This window comes from Channa argus, chromosome 22 (assembly GCF_033026475.1).
Source record: "Channa argus isolate prfri chromosome 22, Channa argus male v1.0, whole genome shotgun sequence".
Lineage (NCBI taxonomy): Eukaryota > Metazoa > Chordata > Actinopteri > Anabantiformes > Channidae > Channa > Channa argus.
This window is the reverse complement of record NC_090218.1, coordinates 5,804,770-5,817,127: the sequence shown is the minus strand read 5'-3', so window position 1 is coordinate 5,817,127 and position 12,358 is coordinate 5,804,770. Positions and strand designations below refer to the sequence as shown.

The window sequence follows — 12,358 nt, the reverse complement described above, 5'->3', positions numbered from 1 at the left end:
CTAGACAGAAATGACTCTTTTTGTCTCTCCATTCATTTGTCCTTTGTCCCTGAAGACATCTGTCTCTCTGCGCCATCAAAGTTCAAACTTTGCTTAACATTACATCAGAGGGATTTCTTGATTTATCCCATGTTGGCGCATAAACTGTTGTATTGTCGATCCGCACAACTACTCCCTTGTTTTTAAACGTCAGCTAAAAACACATTGTAGTTTGGTCTTTCACTGATTTATGAATTTATATCTCATAAGCAATTGTCTACCTTGTTATGGTTTTACAGTGTGGTTTTTAGATATCACGGTGTGTCCTGTCATTTATTAGAACACTTTGAAACTATTAAGTAAAGTGCTACACAAATAAATAACTATACTGTTAATAATTTAACAATTTTTAAAGCTAAACACGTTTAACCAATTTGATACCTTCCATGTTTTTCTGTTAATTTACGTGACCAGGGATTTATAACACATGTATTTGTTTAATCCATCACTTTATATTAATGTAGTTGTGAGCAGATACATGTTAGTGTTTCTGTGTGTTCCGTTTTTACTTTTTGCACCAACCTTAAAGTCACAGGGCTTATATTCAAACACTTGGACAACAGTCCAGAACAGAAACTCCATGCCAAGATAACACACTCTGGCATAAAACAACACTGAGAAAACTTCACTGAAACAGTTCTTGCGGTAAATTTTATTCAGCTAGTATTAATGATATTTATCCTAAGGTTGCATCCGGTATTTTGCAGATGGTTAGATTTTGCCCCTTCCGTTCACAAGACAATGGTTAAATGACATTGGTTTATATGTGCAGTGTTTAAAGTTAATCTAATTCAACATTAGACTATTAATGTCCTGACAGATTTGTCATAGTGTTGCTGCGGCAGTAGTTTACCAATTTTGGTCATTTATTTTCATCAGTTGTGTCAGAACACAGGTCGGTGTGTGAGAGTGTGTGTCTGAATAGATGAATAGGAAGCAATAAAAACACTGTGATGAACAATAAGGCAGAAAACTACAATATTTATTCAGACCATTTACCATCAACTGCATTCTGTCATGATGGCGAACTCCTGATCTGTAGAGCTGTGTAATAAAACTGTTTTCTTCTCCTATCAGATCCATGTGGAACACTTCGCTGCAGCAGTTCCCTCACCCGAGCTTCTGTGAACACATGCCAACATTGGAATGGGTGTGAGTGTGCTCTGACAGCGTACTTAAGTGTGATTCAGGAAATATCTGTGCTCAAAGAATTTTACCAGACAGATGAATGTGTGTTTCTGTGGTCACATCTGTGCACATAGAAACATGTGGGCACTGGTAGGCAGAGGTAGTTGTCGACAGTTGACGATCAGGTGAGGGGTCCTCATGACTACCAGCTCGACCAGCTGTTTGGTGAGCGAGTGCAGAGTGCACCTGGCAGAAGTGTCTGACACTAGTAATGATCAGACGTTGTGTGTCTGAAAGCATTGTGCTGTTAGTCTGCACCCGTGCACTTAAATTCCAAAGCAAACACTTCTTTACTGTGTTTCTGTAACTTATTAAGTGGACACACCATGTTCCCTTTTCCCTTTATTCTTTCAGAGATCTGGAAGGAAACCAAATCCAAACTATCAACTACTCCATCTTGAAGACGTGCAACAAGCTCGAAGTTCTGTGAGTATCCCACTTTCAAACTTAAAAGGAACCACTGATTTTTTTTACAGGAAGTTACATTTTTTAAAGATACATTTTCCTTTCAGCTGATCATGTACAGTGTATATGTACAAAACTCCCTGCTACACTGCAGCTTATTTAGTACAGTGTGTTTAACTTCTCTGTAGGCAAAATGAAAGTGGCAGAATGTGGTCATATTATCTAAAAGTGTTTTTTTTTTTTATTCACAGTGGTCATTTGTTGAAAAGTATAATATTTTGTACCTCTAGCAGACTTTTGCATATGCAGGTCCATGATCTGCACTGTATGAACAAACTGTTGCAGCCATACTGTACGACACTAATTTACATATTGAATGTTACTTGATCGGTGGAAGCATCTGCCTTCTCCGTCTAGTTTCTTCAAGGACGCCTACGCTGGTTTTAAATTTGCTCCTTTTGGTTCTAGTTTGGGTATTACATTTAAATAAATGCCATTAAACTTCCCTTTGACTTCACTATATTAAAATATCTCTCTACTTCTAGCAGAAAAATGCCTCCAGATAACATCACTTGGGGGAAGCTTCAGTTCAGATTATGTCGCCTCGTTGCTCACACTATGGAGTTTGTATTCATGGTCGACCAGCTTTTCCAGAGCTCCTCCAGATGACGTCATCTGAACTCCTAATGATGAAAAACTCCTCCAGGTCATGTCATCTGGAGGAGTTTATCAGCTAAAAGCAGGGAAATATTTTGATATAAGGAAGTCAGACGGAAGCTTAAAAGCTTAATTGTACATTCACGCACTAAAGTAAAGCCATAGAAAGCAAGTTAAAGTAGCACTTTAGTTTAGCGTACACAATGTATCCAGTATTTTTGGTAAATAGCATAGAAAAACTTTAGCACACAAAAGACTGAGGACAAAGGCCTAATAGCTCTAATGCAGCACACAAGTAAATATAAAGTATTCTGTTTACTTCTTTCCTGGATGATGAGTCAGACACACGCTCGCCAGCAGGTGTGTGTTACACTCTCATGCTGTGCCTCTCTGGTTATACCTCATCTGTTTTTCATTTAAGACTCAACAAATGTGTGTTGTGTGTTGATCAGAGACCTTCTTGATTATTTGTAGGATTTAGGTACACCACGTTCCGACTTAGAAAGAAAATTGTCATCATAATAAACCACAAAGTCAGGTGAAGACAGATCGCACCTCTCTGCTTTTAGAAGATGTGCAAAACTTGTTTCAATCTAGCTCCAACTTTCTTGCTTTCTTGCTTTATGTCACACTGGCAAATTGATTTGGTCAATCCCACTAAAAAAATTCTATATCTGAGATCATAAAGATTAGGACAGAGGGATTGACCCTAGGAGACAGAGGATAAAGTTTATGAGTTATCTGCCTTTTCCTGCAGTAGTACTCTGGTAGTTTTGGGTGGTATTTGAGAGTGAATGTGTAAACGGACAAAGACTTTTAAACACACTGCAGAAAGTAATTTGTAGGGATAAAAAACGCTGTTTAGTCACTATCACCAGGAGGAGCATTGTGCAAATTGGTAGCCATATGTTTAGATGCTGCAACAAATGAGATTTCATTCAGTCGCAACAGGGATTCACCACAGGGGACTGAAACATGTCGCACCCTGCGCTGCTTCTAACGGCTGCTCTGTCCTGTTCAGATTACTGATTGACAACAGGATCAGAAGAATCCCTGAAAACACCTTCCAGTCTATGTGGAAACTGGCTGAACTGTGAGTAGCCGTAGGTGTTTTTCATTCTGATAATAAAATCAATTCAGTTTTTAGCTGACAGAATTAAATATATAGGCTCAATCTAATCTAACATTGAGTTTCGGTTTCTACATGTCACACTGAGAATGCTTTTTTTTTTTCTCACTCTGACTCAAATTCGATTTTTTCTAAACTAGCCGCACATCTTTTCCATTGTCAGGCTCTAATCAGGAAAAACATGATTATGAGGAAACATTGTTTTCAGCTTTTAATGTGAGATAACGCGATCAGACTTTGCAAAATGCTGTTTATCATTAGTTGTTAGGAAGAATCAATTATATTTCACTATTTTAATATGGTACATGACCTGCCCTTGCAGTATATAGCACTCTTCTACCTATTGGTAACCAAAGCACACTGCTTCTCATTCACCCATTCGCGCACACACACTAGCGGGGGGGATCTTAAGAGTTGTGGTGGTAAAATAAATTTAATGGATATGTATTAATGAAAGTGGTGGTAGAAGTAGTGAGTTATATACCTACAGAACATTACATCTGCAAAACAAATAAATCCTCATTGATATGCATAGAATAGAAGCTTTATTGTCATAATTGTTGACAATAAAGCAGTGGGCAGCCACAGGGTGACACTCAAGGAAACACCTGGTATGTGAATTTGATCCTGCAGATTTCTGCATCAGAGCCCCACTGATCTACCAGGCTGCTGCTAAAATAAAATCACAAATATTTTTTTTATGTGATAAAACTTTTGTGCACAATAGAGTTTTCAGAATCAAGACAACAGCTCACCGTTCATTTTTAGGCATCGTGGCCTTCAGACATTTCTGCTCCGTCCAAACACACACAGCTCTTTTTCTTTGACATTTTATAAGTATCTGTAACCATAAAACAAGTGGACAAGTTCATTTGTGCCACATGGTGAGGTGCTGTACACACTTAGGAACAGGACAGGAGCAATGACCTATTTATTTAAATTTCCCACTGTGGCATAGCCTTATTAACCTAAATCATTTTCTGCACAGGCAACAGATCAGCTTTTGCTCACAAATTAATTTCCTTCAGTGAATCAAAGTGTTTGTTGTCAGGGTGAGTTCATCAAAGCTTCTACATTTAGATTTTCAACAAAACTCTAAAAATAGTTGGTTTATGTCAAACTGTACAGTAACTAACACAGCAGATATTCAGCTTAATAGTGAGATATAATTATTGTACTTAGCCTGTAATTTACTGATGATACTGATGTTGCTTCAGTGCAATTTATTGCTGGACAAGAGTGAATCCTAAATTTAACTGTAAAAATTTGTTTATTTGTATTTGAGCCTGTTTTACATTTTTCTTCTAGTCTTTTGGGACTTCAGTCTCAAGGGGGTGAGCTTTTGACCTAAAATTCAATTAAGGTCTCACTTTACCCGGTAAATAAATAAATTAAAATGTTTTAGAAGTTTGTGGTAATTTAGTGTGTAAATAGATTTTGTTCAAGATATCTCCGTCTCTGAAACATTGTCAACATAACGGAGGAGAATAGAATAGAATTTTTGTCACATCATTTAAGAAAGATAATTCATTAATTCAACAGTAGCAACAGGTGGTTGATAATCTGGACATTCCACAATAATCATAGCATTTTACTGAAGACATGTATTTTTTTTAAATCTGATATAGTGATCTGTCCAGCAACAGGATCAAGGAGCTGCCACAAAACACCTTTAAAAGCCTCTCCAAGTCTCTCCTTAAACTGTGAGTAACTGTTTGTCCGGCGTCAAAGTGAGCTGTGTTTTATCATGTTAGAATTACCACAGGAGGGGATAATGGGTGAAATGGGGTGTAAAACTCAAGAAGCTCAAGTTCCACATGCACTAGAGCATATTTACACTGTGGCTTTGCAGAAATATTAAAAGCAGACATGTTAACAATAGAGCAGATGGTGACCAGCTGACAAACAATTTTTGAGACTGTAAATAATGGAAATTATAAGTATTATAATATAAAAATTTTGACATTTTGTTAAACTGCCTCCAAATATCTCAAACATGACTCCATAACTTATTCAGTCCCTTCGCTCTTTTGCACACCTTTTTGTCCAGCAGAATTTAAAAAGACAAACTTCCAGTCGTCAGTCTTTTTGGGTACGTCTCTAGAAGCTTTGCACAGTGTTTGTACACACAGTGTTCTTCCAGGAGGATTTTCTCAGGATCTGAAAACCTTAAGGCCCCTGCACAAAGGCTTGTTTGAGCTTAGGCCGGGCCACTCAGGCACAGTCTGAGATAACATTGTCATGCTGAAGACACTATGACATTTGCCGGCAAAGATCTCTCACAAACATTTACTGTCACTTTTCAGTACAAACATGCTGATGCTTGAGAGCAGGACAGGTGGTACTATACTGCCAGGCAGAGCACTGCCAAACGATTAAAGCCATTATAAATTGGTCCAGTGTTGGTGGGTGTGTGAATCTGTGGCAAGTACTGTAATTTGCTTTCAGTTGGATAAAAAAGGTAACGGATGTTCTTTTATATGCATAAAGTCGCTATACTTGTTTTTTACAAGGCTACATGCAAACGGCTGATTTTATTAAGCCTGAAATCAGTTCACACAAAGTTCAAACTATATTTAATGCACTCTGTCATTAAGCATTTGTGTGTGGTCTGTTCAGCTCTTTTATGCAGCCAAGGCGCAACTGGTGTGGTTGTGGTTTCTGGTTGAACGGTTCTCAGAGATATAAAAAGTTGGACTGCTGTCTATTTCAGTCACACAAGGGAATTACAGCAATAATCAGTTTGTTGTGCTCTTTCTCCATTTCCTTGTCTCTCTTGCATGTCACTAATTAAGCAGCCTTGCCAAAACTTTTCAACCAGATTCACACATTGAGAAGAGATGCAACACAATTCACATCAGAATATAATGTTCCCGCAGAGATAATGATGATCCTCCCTCCGCACGTTCGCACACCCACTGATATTTTATTGATTATGAGCATCTTTTTGGAACAATGTCCACAATTGATCTGGAAGCACGGCAAGAAAACGTTAAGAAAACCGTCACCATCAGTTTGCACCAATTTTATTTTTTACATGTAAGATCTTGGTGGCTCAGTGGTAGAGCATTGCGCATCAGTGCAGAAGGCAGTGGGCTTGAACCCAACCCCACCCGGCCATCAAGAGCCACCCTGGTGCCGATCCTGAGCCCGGATAAAATGGGAGGGCTGCGGCAAGAAGGGCATCCGACTGAAAACTTTATGCCAAATCAAATTGCAGAACACGTTCCACTGTGGTGCAAACCGAAAGCCCTTGATCTTTGACATGTAGGATCTTAAAACTTTATATGATGTTCTACATTTTGTATATGGTTTTAAGTAGAATCTTATAGTTAACAATAAGAACATCACTGTTAAAGCAATGACTTGAATTGAATTTGAATTTCTGCTGAGTTATCAAAACTGATGTCAGACACATGTCCACATCTGTGTCGTTTGCAGGTGTCAAGTACACAGCTTAAGTTTATATTTAGAAAAGTCCCTGACGTCACATTGAAAACACCCTCCTCCATATTTTCTTGCAAAAGGCTGTTTAAACAAGCCTTGTTTGTCAAAAGAAGGTTGTCTTTCAACTGTGGTCAAACTGAAAGTTGCTCCCAAAGAGTCGAACCCAGGTCTGAAATGAACCCTGAATAACAGCCATGGGGTTTTCTATTGTCAGATGTGCACTACATATTAAGAAGGTACAGACAAATGCTGTCACAGACCAATGCTCTCGCTGAAAAAATAGACATTCAGTACGTGAACTGGTTCGGAAACATGTACACCTGTAAAATGTGGGGCAGCATTGGAGAGTTATGCATTATGTATCCTCTGTGAAATAGGACTGACCACTGGAAGTTGCCAGCTTGTTTCCCAGCTTAAGAAAATGAAAAACTATCTGCAGTTTCCTGCTACATGATAGTAACATTTAGTCCTGGCAAGTTTGGCTGAGTTTGTCACGGCCTGTTTCTTCTTGTAGAAATATCTCCCACAATCCCCTTCTCCGCATTCATCCAAACCACTTCAACCACCTGACACGTCTTCAGTCTCTGTGAGTACACACACACGCACACACACAAACATCTTGCTCCAGCTTCTGTGGTGGTGAAATATCATTTTCTTTCTATAGGGCACTAGAAGGCATAAAGATTCCAGATATTAGGACAGAGATGTTTCTGCCTATGATGAACCTCTCCCACATGTAAGTATGATTCTACATGAGTCTATTGTGGGATTATCCTCCTTTTGATCTCTTTTGTTCGTCTCTTTGTTTCTTCCTTGTTTTCTCTTCCAGATACTTTAAGACGTTCCAGTACTGCTCTTATGCACCTCATGTCAGGTCCTGTAAGCCCAACACAGACGGCATCTCATCTTTTGAGGACCTGCTGGCTAACATGGTGCTGCGGGTTTCTGTCTGGGTCATGGCCTTCATTACCTGCTTTGGTAACCTCTTTGTCATCTGTATGAGGTCACTAATACGAGCTGAAAACAACCTGCATGCTACCTGCATCAAAGCTCTTTGCTGTGAGTAGCCGTGCACCGCTGCACGCCAGAGACTAAGAAACACAATGAATTCTATTAACCATTGTAGAAATACTTGGACAGAGTTGAATGGGAAACTTTGCGCACACATAAAACAAGAAATTTTGTTTCCAACATACTATTTAAATTACAAATGTTTCTTCATCATCAGAAGAAACAATTATGATCAAGGAGTGTATAAAAAGAAAGTAACATAAAACAACTATGAAATGATTTCTAATACTTTGTGCTGTTAGAAGGTGATAATTCCTAAAACAATTACAACCCGCTCAAAACCTACAATTCTAGTTTTGTTCTCTCTACTAGGACACTAAGCAAAATTAATTTCCATTTAATGTTTGGGTCTGATTAAAAGTGAAAACTGTCTTCATTTGAAAAAGATTGGAGGTGTTACCAAGATGGATTTTGCATAAGAAGAGAATAAAAAGTAACAAAACTCACAGTGGGTCTGCTGAACAAAGCGAAGTAGTTCAAAAGACAGAACATTTCCAACAGGGATGGAGTCGCATTTAAAAATCCATTTACCCATTTTGACTTCTCTCCATCCCTAAACACCATTTGTTCCTCACTAACATGTCTCAGTTTTGTATGCTCAGTCATTACTCTTTTTTTAGTTTTACTCTTGTGTAACATTTACTTAAATAAATACTATCATTCTGGTTCTCCCCCTCTGTGCCAGTCACTCCTCATCCTCCCTTTGTTCAACCACCAGGCCTCTCTCACCTGTATGAAGGATATTACTTTAAATTAATCAAGTGACTCACCACTCATACGGTAGATGCGTTCCCCATGCTACTGATCACTGAGAGTCTAATTAGTGTTCTTTTGTGTGTTTCGATGAAAGCTGGACCTTTGCACACGCTCGTACGTAGCCTAACAGATCCAAGATCAAATAAGAATTGCTTAATGTTGTCTGTATCACAATCTGATGGTGTATCATTTGCATAATCTCTGGATATAGAGTAAGTACAAGCACAATTAGAAAGTAGGAACAGGTGAAAGAAAAGTTACATGAATATTCTGCAAACTTTTGCCTGTGCAATACTCTTAGCCGTATACTAGCAATAATTGTGGAGACTTTATTGTGGCTCAATTCGTTTAAAATGCATCTTTCTTATTCTCTCTTATTTTTTTTTTTTTCTCACTAACATACACATTTTCTGTTGCCCAAATAGACCTATTGATGACTGAACATTTATAGGTATCGGTGTTGACTGCTGTCAGGATTGTCTTCGGACTGTTACCGGTGACAGAGGAACATATTAGGTTACTCTGACCCATTTATTTTTGCAACATCCTCTATGTTATAAAAGCACATCTCTTTATTATCTTCCCCAAGCCCCAATTTCAATGGATTGCTCAGTTAAGAACTGCGCTATGTATAATTGGATGAATTGACCTTCCTGGTCAAGCACCTTTCAAATCTAAAAGGTTATCTTGTTTAAAGTGACTAAACCTGAGAATAAACGTGCTCCTAAGCGGGTTTGAGACTGTGCATCCCCGCTTATAAAGTACATGTTCTTTTTGGCTTCATGAACAGCCAGCAGCTGACACACAGAGCACTTTCCTCTCTAAATGCAATCATGTATGTGACCCTTTGTTATTCAGGTGCAGACTGCCTCATGGGTGTCTATCTGTTTTTCATTGGAGTGTTTGATGTAAAATTTCGTGGACAGTACAATCGCAATGCCCTGCTCTGGATGGACAGCACAGAGTGTCAGACCCTTGGATTCCTGGCCATGCTCTCCTCCGAGGTAATGTACAGTAATATACACAACCACATATTAACAGATAAACATGCAAAGATACATGCCAATCTGTACCACATTCTCAGCAGCACACACTCAAGACATATTTCTGTTTTTAAAGTGTCAACTACACTTGGATACTCTTAAATTCTGCTGATAAAGCTTGTCCACTGATCCAATATCAGCATTTGCTGCTGCCTCCAGCATTTTGTCACTCCATTTAGCTTCAGGTTATGATTCTAGATACCCAAGGGTGAAATGATTATCATCCATTTGCCTCTATCAACCAAGGTAATAATGCAATGTTGCTTACTTACAGGAATTGAGAGCCTCGATATTCTAAGTTTTACTCTTTGCATAATTCGTTCTCAATAAATCAGTTTTACTGGTGTTTGTGTTGCCTCACTAACTTTAGGGATGTTCCAAGGGGTATATAAAGAAAAGCTTACATCCCCCATGATAAACGCTCTTGGTAATTACCTGTAATGTGTAAAATCAAATGTCTGATCTTCAAAAAAGACTTACAGCACTTAATGCTTGATAAGTGGCACCAGGTGTGTTAAATTAAGCTGGTACGTTAAATGTCCAAGTGGGTAGATCTCCAGTGTGAAGCAGTTTGTTGAGAGCAACAAAAATGATGGGATCAGGACAAAAAAACAACACTTTCAGAAGACTTCAAAATAAATAAACTAAATTACAATATCAAGATAAGTTAAAAGTTTACACTCACTTCTTACATGAATCGATACATTTTTGTGGAACTTCAAACTGACTTGGTGGCACTGCATAGATGTAATTGGAAATAAAGTTTTTCTTTAAAATTGTTGTTTTGTTTAAAACTGTTTAATAATTATCTCTCATTTCTTGCTGTATACTGTGTACAATGCTTGCTGATGTCATGTACAAATTTATCAGTAACTATAAGACCAAACAATATTGCAAAATTGCATTGAAAGATTAAAATTAGATAAGACAAGAATCAAACAAGCATGAACGTATTCAAAAGTTAATTTGCACAATGATGTATGCAAAGAAGAGATTGGTTTTTAACGTCCCAAACAAAAGGACATGACTGCACCTACAGCGTTTAGTTTTCAATTAGTTTTTTCCAAGGCTGTATTTGTACACTCCACAACACTACACGCCAGTTTCACACCCAGACTGACACCCATTGCCCACAGAGAGGGAATCAATTTAAAAGTTTATAATGAGTGTTTTCCCTCAGGTGTCTGTTCTTCTCCTGACTTACCTGACACTGGAGAAGTTCCTGGTTATTGTCTTCCCCTTCAGCAATCTCCGCCCAGGGAAACTGCAGACAGGGGTGAGCTTTACTACTAAATACACAGATTTTTCACATTCATTTACTGGATCTGTGTCTGTGTGATTTCTACTCAGGAAATCTCTACAGCAAGTGGACTTACGTAATACCCCGTGGCTATGTTTAGAAATAAACAATATACTGTAGAGCAAATCCTGATAACAGTGAAGTAGAACTAGGATGGCTGTTAATATATGGGGGTGTTTGGGTCAAACAGGCTTTGCAGCGGGAGAAATATGGAAATGATAGAAATGACACTGAAGTAATTTCACAGTTACAGCTCAGCCAAAGAAAGCTGCTGTGTGTGGGTTGGGGGAAGGTAGTCAATGAAAAGTCCCCATGGGGTTAATAAAAATAGGTTTGTCTTTGTGTACATGTGTGTGGGTGTGTGTGAAACAACTCATTAGAAAATCTTTATGAAGAGATGATATTAAAAGATTAATGAAGAGCGTCATCAAAACGGCTGTTAATTTTTGACACGTTTACCCACGAGGTAGAAGACAAAAGTCTCCATGTCTCCTTCCTAATTCACATTGGTTAAGCTCAACTTCTTCAAACGCTGTGTTGAAGAACTTTAAGACCAAAGAAAGACTTCAAATGAGAATATAAATACTCGGTAAATAAAAAATAATAATATGTAAGTAATAATTTGTAAGTTCCCTCAAACAACAAAGCATTTTCAGCCAAAACCAACTGTAAAACCATTTGTTTTAAATGCTCCGTATCTGTCTGAAAGATGATGAGGATGTTTGCACTTTGTGAGAGAGCTCTGCCACCTACTGTTGGTCATCAGTTTGCCTAAATGTTAATGTTAAAATGTCTTTGTATTATTATATTACCCCGGTACAAATCATAGAAGCACATTTGTTGTCCCTCCGAAAGGTCGTCCTGGCCTCTATCTGGCTCCTGGGATTCATTATTGCAGCTGTGCCTCTGATGAACAAGGACGTGTTTGGAAACTACTATGGACTTAATGGGGTCTGCTTTCCCCTGCACTCTGCCAGGCAAGAAAAACCTACTGCCAAAGGATATTCCACTGGGATTTTTCTGGGTAAATAGAAGAAAAAACGTATGTTTTGCTCTCATTATCTTATCTTAAAATGAACTCAGATTTTTAGCAACTAACTAAATGAGACATAGGTAAAAAGGTATAAAATTAAACTTGCATGATTTGCATGTAAACATGTACAGTACAAGTGAAGCTTTTTCATGTGAACGTATTTGTCTTTGAAAGTTCTCTTTGATTTTGAATAGCACACACTGTCACACTACGGCAACAAACTAGCAGAGCAGAAAACATCATTGCACCTTCATCAACAATGCATGATTCATCAGGATTATTATTACTTA

General features: G+C 38.2%; 1 protein-coding gene across 1 annotated transcript in view; it reads left to right on the top strand.

Moving 5' to 3' along the window:
• rxfp2a (relaxin family peptide receptor 2a) overlaps positions 1–12,358 on the top strand; it is a 39,025-nt gene that overhangs the window by 22,983 nt on the left and 3,684 nt on the right. The window contains exons 9-18 of the mRNA XM_067491557.1: positions 1,117–1,191; positions 1,582–1,653; positions 3,311–3,382; positions 5,047–5,121; positions 7,380–7,451; positions 7,530–7,601; positions 7,695–7,924; positions 9,551–9,696; positions 10,916–11,011; positions 11,891–12,059. Coding sequence (XP_067347658.1) covers positions 1,117–1,191; positions 1,582–1,653; positions 3,311–3,382; positions 5,047–5,121; positions 7,380–7,451; positions 7,530–7,601; positions 7,695–7,924; positions 9,551–9,696; positions 10,916–11,011; positions 11,891–12,059 — 1,079 coding nt within the window. The remainder of the gene's footprint in view (positions 1–1,116; positions 1,192–1,581; positions 1,654–3,310; positions 3,383–5,046; positions 5,122–7,379; positions 7,452–7,529; positions 7,602–7,694; positions 7,925–9,550; positions 9,697–10,915; positions 11,012–11,890; positions 12,060–12,358) is intronic.